The sequence below is a fragment of the Seriola dumerili genome, unplaced genomic scaffold, assembly GCF_002260705.1.
Source record: "Seriola dumerili isolate Sdu_G_001 unplaced genomic scaffold, Sdu_1.0 BDQW01000052.1, whole genome shotgun sequence".
In the NCBI taxonomy this organism is placed as follows: domain Eukaryota; kingdom Metazoa; phylum Chordata; class Actinopteri; order Carangiformes; family Carangidae; genus Seriola; species Seriola dumerili.
This window is the reverse complement of record NW_019174307.1, coordinates 10027210-10044200: the sequence shown is the minus strand read 5'-3', so window position 1 is coordinate 10044200 and position 16991 is coordinate 10027210. Positions and strand designations below refer to the sequence as shown.

Below are 16991 nucleotides of genomic sequence, written 5' to 3'. Positions count from 1 at the left end.
TTAAAGTTGAACCTTGAAAGCCAAAATAGTGCGACGATGATTAATGAGATCAGTGGAAGTAGGGAGGTAATTCAATATTTTCAGGTTGTCAATGAAAAATCCTCATTGAATAACATTTACAGTTGGATCTCCTGTAAGGAGGACTGCTCTGTAGACACACTAATCTCTGAAGCTGTGGAGGGAGGTGAGAATAACAGTAATATGATCTCTTCTTGATCCTCATTAAAGTGTAGACACACAATTCTGAACTAGTTAGACACGGTGAAGGAGAGTGATACCAACATATTCAATTGCAGTTACGGAGCAAAGTGGTTAGATATGACAGCGAGGACGACTTTCTCCGGGTAAAAAAGACACAAATTATCATACTGTAATACTGAATTGAATATCTGTCCATGGTGAGAATGTTCACAAAGTTGGAGTCAAACGAGGTTACTTATTAAGAAGAAAAAAGTTCTGAGACATCCAGGAGTTGATGTTCTGATTTCAACACATGAATATTGTCCAAAAATTGCCTGTCCGTTTCCTCAAAAACAGCGAGACCATAAGAGACAGAACATGTTGTAAATAACACCACACAACATCAAAAACTAAGACTACAGCTACAATACAGACAAACACAGCTATGGATTTCTAGCTAACTCCACGTAAGTCTACAGGCATACCGTCTTATTTGAGAGCACTTTGGACAGGTCAGTGTGCTTGGTGTTCTTCAAGATGGCAGTTTGAAGAAGAAACATACAAGTCTTAATTTGACATCCAGCTGTTAGCAGTTCACGTTATCCTAATTAAAAAGCTAATCTAGAGAGTGATAAAGATTCTGTATAGTGGACAATTGTAAATTTAAGAATTATTAAACCACTGATACTAGAGCAGACGAAATGCTTCATAATTAATGTGACATCTCTTATTAAGCAGGAAAACAGCTAATGCATCCAAAATACAGAAGATTTTTAGAGGATTCCTAATCTATCTGTACTGGTTGTGGCCTAGTGTTTAGCTTTTTACAGGGCTTTTGCAGAAACTGGGCTAGCCTCTGCACAGAATGGCATTTAGGGAGCCACACAAGCAGCACACAGGCACAGAGGCAAGAACAATGAATGCAGAAAAATCCATTTGCTCCAAGGAAAGGAGAATTCAGTCTCAAGCGAGGGAGGGGAGGCTGACAGTACAAATAATTCACATCCCCGACACAGACAGCGGGACAAATAAACTGGGCAGCGCTAGCAGGGAGGTATAAAGTACAATGAGGCAGGGGCAGGGATTGTGTATGTATGTGCATTGGGGGGGGTTGAGGCTGCAGAAAGCTCACTGTGAGCCAGCAGAGCAAAGCTGAGACCTGCCTGCTGTCGAAGATTGGCAGACAGGAGAGTAGATGACTATGGACGAACACCAGGACAGAACAGAAGAGACAGTCAGCCTCAATGAAGACAGTCTGACCTGTTACACATACTGCATATGCTCGAGTGATGACACAAGGGTAACATCTGGAGGCAGCACACGCTTACAAGTGATGTGAAGTAGCAGTTAATGCAGTTAGAAAGTGAAAACGAAAAAAAAAAAAAATTACTTGTAAAATGTCTTATTTTTGAGACAGCAGGCAACAAAAAACAACTCAAACAATGAATAAAAATGGCTGACTGTTATAATTCAACAACCTCATATTAATAAGACATGTGCCTTGTTGAATCAATAGTTTTCTTTGTGTACAATGTCTTCAAGTTAACCTCTTCGAACAAACGGATTAAAGGTCACAGAAGTAAGAGCCGAAACATCAATGGAATGACAGGGAGGATTAGACAAGTAATGCACAACTGAATGGGATTTGTGCTCCAGAGCATATATTAGAGTATATATTAGCATGGGCTTATGAATTAAATGCTGTGAAATATTGTGTGAACAGGATTTGGAGTTCAAATGGTCTGTTTGGTGATAATAGAAACAAAAACACAAGAAAAGATTCATTCCATAAAAGGAGATCTTTCCATTTGCTGCCATCATCTGTCACAGGGAAAATAACTGTCCATCATGTGTCATAATCATGTGCAAAACGAGCAATTTGAAAAATCTAGACTAATGGTATTTGCATGCTGCTGCAGAAATGTGTCTTAAGCCAGTCTTACAGACCTCATGACTCCACAAAGGGGCTGCTGAGGCATCATATGAAATGTGTGACTTCTCAAAATAATCACAGTACAATCACATTGGTCCAGCCGAACACTAGGTAAACTCAAAAAAACAAGTTCACTGTAAAAATATTAAAATCAAACGAACACAATTAGTTAAGGGTGAATCTTTTTAACCATCAGTGGTCGTAAGTGTGTGCATCATACCGTAACGTGGAATGTCGGCCAGCACGTGTGATACCATTCCCAGTGATGGGGGACGGCAGGGTGCTTCCTCCATGCAGGTCTTCTATAGAACGGCTCCAGGGCTTAGACTTATCAATCGCAGCCTCCGGGTTATTCTCCACAGAGTCTCCGTCAAACCTGTTGCACCGTGGAAACAAGGCATAAAATAAAACATCATGTGTTTTGTTGAACACAAAACATAGAGAAACCATTTTTGCAAGGATTCCCGTGGTTGCTAAATGTATATGTCTGAACATACAGGTGAAAATAAACTGGAAATTTACTTTATTTTAAACATGACAGCAACAGTAAAAACACAACCTCCAAAGCAAGCTAACACTGATGGGCTAACATCAGTCTCATGCTACTTGTGCTAGCAAAAGGCCTCTCCTTGCAAGTCATCAAGGCACTTTTACCATCAACCAATGGCCAAGCTAACCTCGCTAAACTAGCCTAGCTTGTTGGCAGCAGTGACATCCTATATCCACCCAATAAACCAACCAAGCGTTATCAGTTAGCAAGCCACAAAGCATAGCATAGCGTTAGCTGCTGATGTCCATCTATGACAGCTAACACCATAAAATATTAACATAGAAATACACGTCTGGATAGATGTTATGAGCTAAGTCAATATGTCATACAATATGTACATTTTATAACATAAAATTACAGCTTTCAGTTTAGACATGGTACGTAAGCAAGAGGGCTTGTTTTGTTGTACTTGGCGGAAACTTTGAAAAGAGCTGCCAGTCACAGCATACCTGTTATGATCTATTTCAGTTTTTAGACTGGTGGTTTCCATGACTTCTATGCTGGTACTGCTGCAGTGGTAATGGGTAAACACAGTTACGACTAACCATTCATAATGTGGACAGACCATAATAACATATGGTGAAAGGGGGTGGGGTGTGTGTGTGTGTGTGTGTGTGTGTTTGTGGGGGGGGTTGTTTAAAAATTTAACTGCGTGGCTCCTTGGCCCTGTACAGGACTGTGTGACTGACTAATAATCACATTGTCAGTCCATGAATAGAAGCCTATGATTGGTATAATACACAGTGCCAATGTGTCAGCGACGGGCCCCGAGTGACTCAATGTTTCTGACAACCAGGCAGCAGCAGCAGCAGCAGCAGCAGCGGCGGCGGCGGTGGTGTTGGTGGTGGTGCTGGTAGTGGTGGTACTGGCACTGTGTGGTGATGCATCAGTGGATGTGCTGAATAGTAGCATTGTGTTGGTTGTCAGCTCTGCATATAGACTAAAGAGGTAAAGAGAGAGAGAACTGGTAGTGACTTACGTGACGGCATACTGTGCAAAAGAAAGATACTCCACCAGCACGTCCAGGCCTTTGTTCTCTTCATTCAGGAATTCTCTCACCCACCTGAGGAGAGACGAAAACAAGATTAACTCGGCAAGAGCTTATCAGCAAACAAACTCTTATAAATTCGTTTGATTAGTTTTTGGTTAGATATCCAGCACCAGCACCAACTTAACTGCTGATCTCTTTTGGGAAAATCTCAGTAGAAAAAAAAAAAACTATTACAACAATAAAAATATTTAAATACACACATAAAAGGAGTCATGAGTCTACAGATCTGGAAACATCATTTGCTGTTACGATAGCACTGAGATATTTGAGATGCATCTGTGTATAGAATTTTATATGTCGATTCTTTTTTCCCACACTCTATGCAGGCTTTGACCATACCTGACCTTGGTATACAGATGTTTCCAGATTATTCTCCTTCCACTTTCTCTCTTTTTGCCAAGAAGAATTGTAATGACCCATTTGTCAGACTTCAAAGCTTCCTGGCTCAGAGCAACAAACATATCACACATGCATGCTCAGGCATCCACACACATAAACAGAATCTCATTACTGAGTCTGCCTCTTTTCTATACTACACAAACCACACACACACATAGTTTCTAACTCTGATAAAAACAAGCCCTCAGAATGATCAAAAGCCCATTCTCACCTTCCTTATAGGCACTGAAGTGGGCCACCCATTCAGCACTTCGCTTGCATTCATTTTTTATTTTGGACAGAGAAGCCAGGCTTTTCGTGGGAAAGCTCCTGCTACCTTTGGCATGTTTCTGTTCGCCCTCCATATTCATGAGCAGCGTTAACTGAATCACAGGAATCACATTTTTATTTAATCACATCCTACGAAGGTGTCATGTCTTTTTATTGAAGCCAACTGCTTCGACGGGGCCTGATTGCTCAGTGATTAGAGAAATTTGCAGGGCATAAACATAATGACACAGGCAGACTTTCCAGTGGCACTGCTCTGGTGAAGATGAAGGTCTTAACTGCTTTAAAAATCTACTAGCTGTTTCTTTATTAGCTCCCCTGTGGTGCAACTGCATGGGAGCAAGTAAGACTAACGAGAGCGTCCAGTAAAGCGTTGCCTAGTGGGGCCCCCCCCGTGTTTTAAAAGGGCTTGGAGGTGTGGCCTTGTCGGACCACATGGTAATCATTACCACAGGACACCAACTAACAATCCTCCCATTCACCACATGTTGTTGGCCACTGAGTAACATGTGAGGAGCAGGCAGGGAGCTGGGGTTAGCATCAGCAGTGTGCGTCCAGGGACAATCTGCCCATTATACACAGTTCACAGGACAGATACATTTCTCTGTTTTACCTCTGAAAAGCAGTAATCATTCACTGTCTGAGCGGGTGACATATTGCCCCCCCCCCACCACCACCACCACCACCACCCAACCTCTCCCTGTCCCATTGCCATTATGGTAATGCCTCATTGTGTAATCTAGATTAGGTCGATCATTAATGTAATCTAGTTTACCAACATAAGGTCACTAAAAAAAGAGTTAATCCTTGTAAACAGCGCCTCGACTGCTCTGCCAGATGGATGTCGTCTCATGTTGTGGTTGGAGTTTATTTTGGTTTGAAGAGCAGAATCTGATCAGTGTGTAAACAGTGTGCAGGCGTGTGAGAGACAGTGTTGTCAGGAACATGAGATGATTTGTGAATTTCTGTGAGAGTGAAACAGACAAACTGAAGTAAAGTAATATGTGTGTGGGAGGGTGGAAAAAAGAAAAACAGGGGATTTAAGAGGCATACATCAGATAGTGTGTGTGCGCGTGTGTCTGTGTCTGTGGGATCTTGTGATGCTTGTGTAACTAGTGTATTTTTGCCTCTCTGCTGTCACAACAGTCTGCGGCCAGCGGATGCTCTCATCGCTGCCTCCCACCTCTGACATCCTTCCCAGCTGCTAGCTCTCATCTCCATCCCAACTAATGAATCCTGAGGCCTCATTTATGAACCATCCACACAAATCAATTCCTAACAGACAAACCAACCAACTCTACTGTGATCTGTTTCTTTCAGAGTAAAATTATGACATTGAGAGAGTAGTTTTTTCACATATGAAGTAGTACGTCCCAGCACCTGTAAACAGACTGACATCTAAAAATCAGTGCGGTTCCCCTTTAATGCAGTTATTTTGTCTTGTTTCTCTAGTACCACATTGATTAAGAACTCTTAGGTTTCAGTACCATTTTAATTGATTTAACTAAATGCGGTATATTGTCTGTTACTGTATGTTGAAACTATTAAAAGTACTATACACAGTATGTTTTTTGTGTACTGATTTTTTTATTTGGCCACTGCATAAAATAAAATCAGTGGTCATTTATTTAGGAATTGCATTGATAAATGAGACCCCTGAATCCTACAGGTCCCAGAATGCATTATGCCTCATTAATGATGCTGAGCAATCCATCACAGTCTTTGGCTATCAGGGTCTCTAATCATACAAACAGACCTTGTGATCTAGAGCAAGACAAAGCAAGACAAAACAAGACAAGACGCTGTATGACTCTCATTGAGATATTGATCTTTCATTGAGGGTGACTGAACAGCACTGGATCAATATCAGCTGCAGCAGGTTCAGGCGTGTTATATCCTGTAATACCTAGTATTACAGAAGAATACTGAAGTGTTTTTATCTGTAGTGAAATCACGATGTCTTCAGTAACATTTACAATAATACCTCTCCAGAGTGGCAGACTGAAACACTCATGTATCAAGTGGTGCAGCTAAGCTACTACAAGAAAAATGTGTTTTCCTTCCTCCAGAGACTGTTCATGTGTCAGCCAAACAGAACAATCAATCGATTCATCTTTCCTCCATCGCCACACGGCTTTCTGTGTAATATTAGTTGGGAGCATAGAGATGAATGGGGGGATGGTGGTGGTGGTTAGTGTCAGCGTCTGCGTCTCCGGCTGTCTGGAATGCCAGACTTTTCCCCCTGAATCTAATATAACCAGGTCCAGGACATTCAACACTACACAAACTTCACACAATCTTGCAGTGACTCACCCTATATGATTGGTCCGTAACGAAATTTCCAGTTCTCTCAGGACTTGGGTGGACTCCTGAACCCTTCGTCTGAATTTCTGAGGAAGGAAAGAAGGGGCGAGTTAATATTTCATTGCACCACTGGAACTGTAAATCATCAAGTGGTAGCACAGGGATGTTTTGGCTGGAGAAAACTGACAGAAAGGTCAGACAAACAGACACAGACGCAACCACAATGACATTTAAATGTGAAAGTAGGAAAGTCCTGCTCTGATTAAAAACTAGGAAAATCAAGTTTGGGATTGGGTTGTTTTCATATTATTTTTAAATGGGCCTTTTACTTGCCAGAAACAATTCAACGGGCTAAAAGAGAAGGCGAGCTGACTCACTGGAAACTGTCAATATGGAATAGCTCCTGTTATCTTGTTTGCCCATGTTTTCTCTTTATATAGCAGTAATCCCTCCTGGTCGCAGCGCGATAAAATCAAGTAACCTAATTGGTCACCTCTCAAGCCTTACCAGGACACCAGGCAGACACACATGTACACACACATACACATTCTTGGTCCTGTTACTGTGGCTACAGCGAATAGAAAGAGATGTGGGAGAGACGTGCATGAAGGTATCAGCTGCCAGTGAACAAAACAGAGAGCAACAGAATAGAGAACGTCAGCGGGTTCCTCTTTGATTTCATCCTCTGACAAGAGGTGATCTGCAAAAAAAACAAAACAAAAACAAAAGGCCCTTCAGGCGGTTACACAACCGCAGAAACAAAACAGGCAAAGTGAATGACCAGTGGTGATTGAGCAGCCTCAGTGCAACAGGAGGGGGAAATCCCTGATGAGAGGGAGTGAAACTGTTACATCAGAGGAGAGAAGAAAAGTAAAATGTAACTCTGATTACATCGCTAGTCTTGTACAATACAATACATTACAATATGTCAAAAGGAGAGCGCACCATCTCACACTGAGCTGTTGTCTCTTGTGCTGTCAAAAACTTGTATTATAGTAAATAATGTAAAAAAAAAAAAAAAAACTAGTTACTACTATTTTGAAATTGGGTTTCAACAATTTTTATCAAAGTAAAACGAATGGAGTCCCTTGTGGCTAACCAAAACAACTTCACTGCTGAAATGGCAAACAATTAATAAAAGCCATTTTTCAAGCAAAAATAACTTAATATCTTTAAGTTTTGGACTGTCAGTGGGGCATTTTTCACTGTTTTCTGGCATTTCATAGAACAAATTTGTAAAATAATTACCAGATTGTGGAAAATAAAAACAATCATTAGTTGCTGTTCTAATCATGACTAATCAAGGGACTTTCATTGATGAGTTTTCTGTCCTTTTTTCAAGCAGTTTTGAGTTTGAGGAGAAGAGAAGGGAAGAGAGGAGAAGAGAAGAGAAGAGAAGAGAAGAGAAGAGAAGAGAAGAGAAGGGAAGAGAGGAGAAGAGAAGAGAAGAGAAGAGAAGAGAAGAGAAGAGAAGAGAAGAGAAGAGAAGAGAAGAGAAGAGAAGAGAAGAGAAGAGAAGAGAAGAGAAGAGAAGAGAAGAGAAGAGAAGAGAAGAGAAGAGAAGAGAAGAGAAGAGAAGAGGTCCAAGTATCCACCCAGGGTTGGAGGGCCGGGTCACTTTCCATGATGTGTTTGTATCAGGGAGGAAACAGAGCTCAGCCCTGTGTTAACCTATTATTAACATTCACAGAGAAGAGAGCTGTTCCCACAGCAAGGGTCTCTCTCTCTCTCTCTCTCTCTCTCTCTCTGTAGCCTGTGTCTTTGGGCTTGGGCGGTGTGTGTTTGGCACATGAGAAGATGAGAAACAGAGTGTTTTTATTAGGGAGGAGCCCTTTGTGTGTTTGTGTGGAAAGCAGAGCATATTTAGGGATACTGCGCAGGCTCCCAAAGGCCACCCCCCACCCCACCCCCCCAACCCCCCAACCCCCCACCCCCCCTCCTACTTCTTCTTCTTCTCCCACCAAATGCCCTACACTCCACACTTTAAGTACTACCAGCTGCATCACCGAGAGCAGGAAGAGAGAGAGGAACCGACAGTGGGGAGAGAGGGTGAGGACGGCATGCAGGGAGAGGAGAAAAAGAGGAGGAGACGGGGAGGGAGCAGTGAAAGGGGAAAGTAAGAGCAGGGAGACAGACAGGACAGAGAGTGTGGAGGAGGGAAGAGAAAAGGGAGATTTTGGGGAGTGTGAGCTCAGGAGGGGTCATCCTGGAAACAAATCAATGGCTGATACATTCTTGGGGACTAGTTGGACTGGAGCTCTTCCTCCTTGGCTGCCTATTGGCTGGGAGCTGCCCAGAGGAATGCACCGGAGCCTGCCTATGGAAAGCAGAGGCAATGACCTCCAGCTCTCTCACAGTGGCACAATTGTTTGAGTTTGAAGAAAAGGGGGATGGAGCGGGAATGTAGGAAGAAGCCCATAACTCTCTTTTCCTCCGTGCTCTCTTGTGCTTGTTTTTTGTCTCTCCCCTGTTCTCTGTCCATCTTTTTCTCCCCCTCTGCCCTTTCTCTGTCATTCAGCTTTTCCCTCCCTTCTCACTTTACTCTCTCATTCAACTCCTGTGTCCCTGTCTGCTTCAAGTTTTTGAGCCAGGATCAGGCAGAGGCAGCAACTGAAGTCAGGCTGATTTTCCAAAATCCCACGTATCAGCCCATGAGACTAAACATTCAAAATAAGACGATAAAATGAACAAAGAGAGGTTTAGGCAAGTCTCTCAAAGGTCGTCTCATCAAGAATGGTTTAATATAGACCCAACAACCAGTTGGTCATGTAACCAACGATGAGATTAAGCAAAGAGAGGGAGGAAATGACTTAGATGAAGTCTGACAGACAGACAAACAGATATTAGTGGCTGTCTGATCTGGATGAGGTCCTTCAGCCATGATTGTGTTGAGTGTTGACACCCAGAGAGGTGGGTGGGTCTTATACACTTTCTTGCTGAGAGTTAAAAGAAAAGATCGACACCACTCTCTCTCAGTTAGCATAAAGATTGGAAACCTGGGAAACAGCTAGCCTGATCCACTCCAGGGGAGAGTAAATACCACCTACTAGCACCTCTAAAGCTCACACAACATTCTATATAATAAATGGATATGAGCGTGGTATCAATCTTCTAACTGTCAGAAAAAAAAGTATATGAGTGTATTTCCAAAAATTGTCAAACTATTCCTTGCAACACCCACATAAAAACATATGTTGCTCAGAAGCACTCCAGCAGGAGGAAGGGAAGCGAAATCCATCTACATTTTCACAACCACTCTCAAAATTCATAGCAGTTATCAAAAAGCCTGCATCTCTAACCTTGAGACTGCCCTGGCACAAACTGTCATGCTTTAACCTCTACATTGTTATGTCGCTTACATCTCCTTTAACCTCCGTCACTCCTGCCTTTAATCACTTCTACTTGTGTGTAATCTCTCAGACATTACATTCATCCAGAAATCACAGGAGTGTAGCAGTATCCCAGACCAGTGGTTCCCAAACGATTTACCCTGATTCCCCAAACTAGCCTATCAGATGAACTCAAGAATAGCGCTTCATCAGAACTACCTATTAAACCTGTTTCATTTGAAATGATTTTAGGATGTATGTTTTACTACATGTTCACAACCGTTAACATGCAACAACATTAGCTAACTATTTCAGTCATTTATACCAATTACCTTTAGCTAACTGTTTCCTTAAAGCTAATTACTTCACCGTTGACCTTTAGCTAGCTATTTCAACTATTTATCCATTACTTTTAGCTAACATTAACTATTGAAGTGATTTTACTTTTAGCTAACTTAAGATTTTAAATCTGCTTGCTTGCTGATTCATATCGCAACACATGCTGGTAAGGTATCACATGGATGGATGCATGGATAAATGTTTTTCTCTTAAAATTAATTTTACTCCACAATGTCTCCACAGACTACCCCTGGCAAACATGCAGAATTACCCAATAGAGTTATATCGTTTGGGAATCACTACAAGCATCAATAATTCAGGTCTGAATTATATCATATATAAGATGTACTGCACAACACATTTTTGCACTTTTTATGAAATGAAGCAGAGCAATGTAATGTAAAGTGTGTGTAAGTGCTGTGATTCGTCAGAGTTTGTGTGTCCATATATGCCTCAGTGTGAGCCCATTTATTTCTCTTTTTCGCAGAGTCATCTCTGTTCATGCTGTTCTAGCTAAAATTTTAACACCAGTCAGTGCAAATTCAATTATTCAGTGATTTGTTATTCTGGCAGAGTCTATTGGTTAATTTGTTTATCACAGAGACTGGTCTCCCAGCACTCCCCGCACAGCTCTCACCCAAGCCAAAAAGACTTAATTTTGGCAAAGCCTGAGAGCTGGCTAATACTATGCTTCATGGAGTCCCTCTGCTTGGTCCCTTCTGCAGGCAGCCAGGGAAACAGGCAGAAGTGGCTGCTGAGATGACATAAGACCATTTTTTATCATGTGGCTCAGACCAACATATCTTCTGGTACTTCCTGCCATGCTGCAAGGCAACGTCAATACAGCAATTAGTCTGACAGTCTGCAACACTGTTATTCTCTATTCTCCCTGCCTTCAAGTAACTGTTGTGGTTTTTTTTCCCCATTCCTCTCCTTCACAGAGAGGTCGGAGCACGCTGTCAGCCACAGAGCAGCATCACTAGGGATCGGTGTGTCTTGCCTAATGACTCTTCAGCTGGGCAGAGGTTTCACAGACCTGGGCGTTGCAGATAAACAACATGTCTCCGTTCACACTAAACCGCACAGTTGCCTGTTTTGTAACTAAAGTTCCAAAGCTGTCTCCTCCAGAAACCCTGTGTGCAATCTTTCCTCTGCTGTAGTAGGGATATCCTGGACAAGAGATAGAGGGTCAGAGGGGAAGGAAAAGCTGCGGCTGTGGAACAGCCAGGCCAGTGGAAAAGGACAGCATGTTAGCAAGAGGGGGCTCACCTTTCTTGTGACTGCTGGGTCTAGATAACTCCTCAGCTTTTGGAGGTACGTATGAGGCGGGTTTTTCACTTGGAATCGCTCCTGTCAAAAAGAGGAAAACAAAAGAGTGACATGAGCAGAAGGAAAAAAAAAAATGGGAAAGACACAGAGAGTGGAACTTAAACATTTGAAAACATTTGTAGGAAAAGGACAGAAGTTATGAAATCACACAAGTAAAACATTTAACAGTAATATTATGAACCAAGCTTTGATTTTAGACAGCTCTATAGCTTTGCATGATACACATGATGTAATAAACAAAAATCACACCCTCACAAGCCTGAACACATGTCCAGTATACAGTAAACTGTTGTTGACACTAAAACCATCAGATTAAAACTGAACAAGCTTTGATTAAATTACATCATCATGAGTCATCTTTCAAATGATGGGAACCCCAGATCACATTCCACTTTAAGAGGATGAATGGAAATAACGATTCCTCCAATAGCAACCTGCTTTAGTGGAGGCTGATAAGCTTTTTAAAGAGGTCACGTGTGCTTTCTTTGCTAAAGTGTAATGAATAAGCATCTATGGACCAATTTTTCTTGGACATTTCAAACTAATTTCTGGGCCCATTCAAGGTTAATTTGCAATATGTGTTTCATTTTAACAATTGTACTGTACTGCAGCTGCATGTTTTTCTTGTTGGGAAGAGAGCGTTTGGAACATGACAACAACATGAATCTTTAATTCTATTTCCACTTTTCTATACGCATAATATTTATATTTTTAAGTTATTTTTTGGGGCATTTTTTGCCTTAATTCAGATAGGGACAGTGAGAGGAGTGACAGGAAAGTTGGGGAGAGAAAGGGGATGAGATGCAGCAAAGAGACTTGAACCCATGGCCGCTGCAGTAAGGACTGAGCCTAAGTAATACGCTCTCTAGCAGTAAAGCCACTGGGGGGGAAATTTAATTTCTACATTACAGTAGTCATGTTTAGCTGGCAAACCGGTGGATGAGAGCAGGAAGGTGATGAACTCTGCAGAACCCCAGTCACAGTTTGAACACTGAGCAAGGAGACTGTGAAGGACGTTCAATCTGCAGGAGATCATAAATGATATTCCTGTTAATTATCGTCATTAGCTTTATTGTGCTATTAAGCATAAACTGCCTTGGGGATTGTGACCAAACCTGTGTGGTTGTGTGTGTACCCTGAGATATGCCAGGAACAGGTTTTAGGTCAAATCCCTCATCATTGTGCTCTAAATATAAATACAACAGATTAGTGCTGGATTTGGCTCAGTGTGTTGAGCGGGGAAACTGTATTTGGATCGGGCTGAGCGCCACACCACAGCAGCATGAATGGTTCCGGTTGGTGATTTACCCCACTGCACCGCATCAGAAAGTATGAGGCAGAAGAGCATGTCTTTTATTCGTCACACAATGTTGGCAAAGACAGTGAAGACATGTTCTTAACTTTGTCATCTAGCTAGGACAGCTGACTGACTTGAAAGAAATGACCTTCAAGGAAAAGTCCACCATTAGACTCTCTCTCTGTTTAATAACAGAATCTGATTTTCAGGGCATACCAGAGTATGAACGAGATCTATAAGAATCAGTTTCTGTGTGGTTGTTATTTGATTTGCTCCTCACGCGAAACATGTTCACTTAAGCTAATATGGTGCATGCATTCATCAGCTCATGGAGGGCTCTACATCCGCATGCCGAGAGGTAGCTCCACTGTTTTCTGAGTCAATGAGTATTTCTTCATACATTCTGTTATTTGGTGCAAAGGACACCAGAGTTCCCTGCAGTATTTAATAGCGGAGGTGGGCCACCTAGCGTGAAAGAAAAACCACGTCACCTGACCTTGATTATTGTTTAGGTTGTCATGAACTTAAGTGAAGATGAGACTAGATGCATCGGGATCCGGGTGCTTTACCACCTTGGTAAACAAATTCCTAATTTGGAACGCTCTATTCCCCTGCTGTTCATGTGGCTCAGTGGTCACCTTCCACTTGTTTTCCTGTCATAACCTTCATAAAGACGTTCACTATCTAGCCCCGGATCCAACCCCCACTGTGCAGAAGCACCAACCAACAGGTGGGATTTGAAAGTACAGTGACAAGGACGTGATCCCTCACCAGCTTCCCACTCTTAAACACAAACAAATGTTTTCAGCGAGTCACACGAGTCAGAAGCACCACAACTATGAATGGAGCCCTGGATCTCTGCAGTGATGAGGGAGAATTTTGCCTCCATGCACCACCAGTATTTTCACTCACTTCACTTTGGTGTACTGTAAGCATATCCCCTCAACCAGCCTTGTCCACTTCTTAACTTCCTACACATCCCACAATACCCCATGGAAATGGACCAGTTTTTTTCCCGGTGAAATAAAGTATGCTGATTATTAAGACATTTCTATGCTTATTTCATGTTGCTATATTTATGTCTCTACATTTTCATACATAGGGTGGCCACAGTGACAGAGATGCATTGTATTATAATGAAATTCAACACCACAGGCTACCATAAATTACTTCTTAAAAATGACCACAGAGCTGATTCGCCCCCTCTCTGACAGTCTCAACAAAATTCAATTATCAGCTTCATGAATGTAGCCTTTGTTGTAATGCTATTATAAAAAGGTGTCTGCCCTCTGTGTACAAATACTGGACTAAATGCTCCCAGCTTTGCTGTGTCTATCAGCAACATTACATTTCTCCCAGCCACAGTGCAACTTTCTCACAAAAACAGGAAAGACAACAGTGGCGTCAGGAGAGAGAGCTTTGCTGTCATGGACACAGCTGACACCAACAAGCAAACAGGACAGCTTGGTGCTGTTTGAGTTTCGTCACGAAAGAATTAAGATAAAAATCTGGCTGTCTGCAATGTAGTAAATGAGCCGACACATGCTGAATATACCCTGTTGCATGTAAAGAAATGTGAGGAATGGAAACAGGCTGTAAATACATGAAGCAAGAGAGTATATTATAGAGAACACACGTTTTTAAGAGCTCATATAAACTGGTTCAAACATGCTCTCTGTGGCAGTTTTAGAGTTTGTCTGGGAGAGCTGGTTTGTGTTAAATCTGAGAGGCGAGTTAAACCCCCCCAACCACCCACCCCACCACACCACACAGCCCCACCCCCCTCTGCACCTGAGGAGTGCAGCAGAGATTTAAGAAGGGGAATCGCTTAACAAGAAAGTGGGCAAGCAGTTGTTTGCCATTTGTTGTATTCAGACATGCTTTGGGTGCATTCAAGAACGCATAAACACCTATTTATATAAACAATCTGACAGCAATGACTTCATCATATCCTTGTCTTTGTACTCTGGATGTCTTAACCTTGTTTTCACATCAAGAGAATCCTCCACCTTTCAGAAATCCTCATAATTGCCCGAAAAACGTTTAATATTTCAACCTTTGGCAGCATTTGCAGTATCTGTTTTTCAAAGGGGATGTACCTGTCATCTCTGCTTCTCTGCCTCCCTCCATCACTGTTGCCATGGTTATATAAAGAGATTCACTGTAGCTATGACACAGAAAAGACTTTACTCCCAGAGCTGCCTGTGCTGTCATGGGTATAGGCTTGATGGGAAAACAAGAGAGGGATAAAGATGTTGCTCAGTAATATTCTTTTATTATTTCTATCAATGGTAAAAAATGAAAATGATGGTCTTGCACCAAAAACACAAACCTTTTGGTACTTCATTTAGGATTTATAGTGGTGTATAGTTCAGAAACTTAACACCCAAAGTCGATACCTGTAATTTTAAACATGGATAACACTGACTTGATGACACAAAAGTATCTGCATTTTGTTCTGTTTTACAGTTAGTGAGCCACTCAAGACGACAGAAAGCTTGTCAGCAAAATCACTGGCAATGTTTTTTGTTTTTATTTTAGACAAAAAAAAAAAGCGAAACCAACAATTTTCACTTCAGGTCCGACACAGGAACATAGAGTCCACTCTAAAGTGAAAGAGGATCTGTGTCTGCTGGGCAGGAGCCCTGTGGGCTCTCTCCGGCACCGTTCCCTTCAGGGTCAGTGACTATCAATACAGTTTGAGTGGGTGGTGGTCTTGATCTCGTCTCCGTTTTTCTCCTCTGCTCAGGGATGCAGAAAAACTCTATGGCATGGAGGTTGCGGGCTGAGTGGAGCACTCAGACCACAGCTCACTGCACAACGTGCACCCTCTTATTTCACTACACGCAGCACTGATGCCAATAACAGGCGGAGTTTTTTAACTGCCTAACTGACGTGTGCTCCCTGCTGCGCCACTTAACCCACTTGACCAGGGAAGTCAGAGCAGTGTTTAAAGACCAGGAGAGGCTTACAGGATAAAGACAGCGCAATGGAGCATGGGTGCCGTGTTCACGACACACAGTGGGGCAGACCTTCTCCTGGATTAGATATTCAGTAGATAGTTGAGACTTTCTGTTACGCAGCAACACTTTGTGTTTACTCTGTTAAACTGTACAGGAGGCTGAACTGTATACCTAAGCTTAATTAAGATTCAGATTTTTAACATTTCTTCTTGTGAGTCTGGTAACTATACAGCCACAGTGCATTAACTGTGACTGGTACAGCAGCTACATCACATCATATCATACATACAGATCATATCATAGTGACTGATGCCCACCTGATCACAGATGAGTTCCCACTTCTTCTCATTGTCATACTGTCGCAACAGCCGCGCTTTGTCTGGGGGAAGATTCATCGAGTTCTGAAAGAGAGAAAAAGGTCAGAGTTAATTGGATGCAGATAATGAAATATCAAGAGTCACATGAGCCCAGTAAAAACTGAAAACACACACCAACGCAAATAATGAAGCTCCCACACAGGAGGGAAATGAATGTAAGGAAAATTACAATTTTTTACTGGAAAATGGAGATTTCTTTAAAATTTGTTACAGAGAGATAAGACATCATCTTACCATCCAGTTTTACACACCGATTACTCTATCAAGACCTTTGCACCTGGAACCAAACATCTAAAACAATGGGTTGCAGATCTGCACTCAGGTTTCATAATCCTTCATTTTACCAAGTATAGATTACAGAAGTGTAAGTGTGATGGTGTTTCGAGGAAAAGGTCACAAAATATCAACAGGTTTCTTCCTCTTGGGAGCAGGAATGTACAAACCACATTTTATGCAAAACTGGCCATTAGTTTTCAAGTTACAGTATGTTGGTCAGTAATAAATGGAGGAACAAAAATGGACATATAACCTTTAATTTTGCCCTTAACTGGGGTAAAAAAGAAACAAGACAAATGCCAGCCTAGACTTTTTGGGGGCTTTTTCCTGATAGTGGACTGGAGAAAAACAAAGAGGAAATATAAGGAGATAGCGGGGGAATGCCATGTGACAAAGG

General features: G+C 42.0%; 1 protein-coding gene across 4 annotated transcripts in view; it reads right to left on the bottom strand.

Annotated features, from left to right (window-relative positions):
• Positions 1-16991, bottom strand: part of fmnl2 (formin like 2) — a 50930-nt gene that overhangs the window by 19080 nt on the left and 14859 nt on the right. For all 4 annotated transcript variants that reach the window (XM_022740283.1, XM_022740284.1, XM_022740285.1 and 1 more), the window contains exons 2-6: positions 16259-16342; positions 11622-11702; positions 6694-6770; positions 3643-3726; positions 2334-2489 (exon numbers count right to left, since the gene is read on the bottom strand). In XM_022740283.1, coding sequence (XP_022596004.1) covers positions 2334-2489; positions 3643-3726; positions 6694-6770; positions 11622-11702; positions 16259-16342 — 482 coding nt within the window. The remainder of the gene's footprint in view (positions 1-2333; positions 2490-3642; positions 3727-6693; positions 6771-11621; positions 11703-16258; positions 16343-16991) is intronic.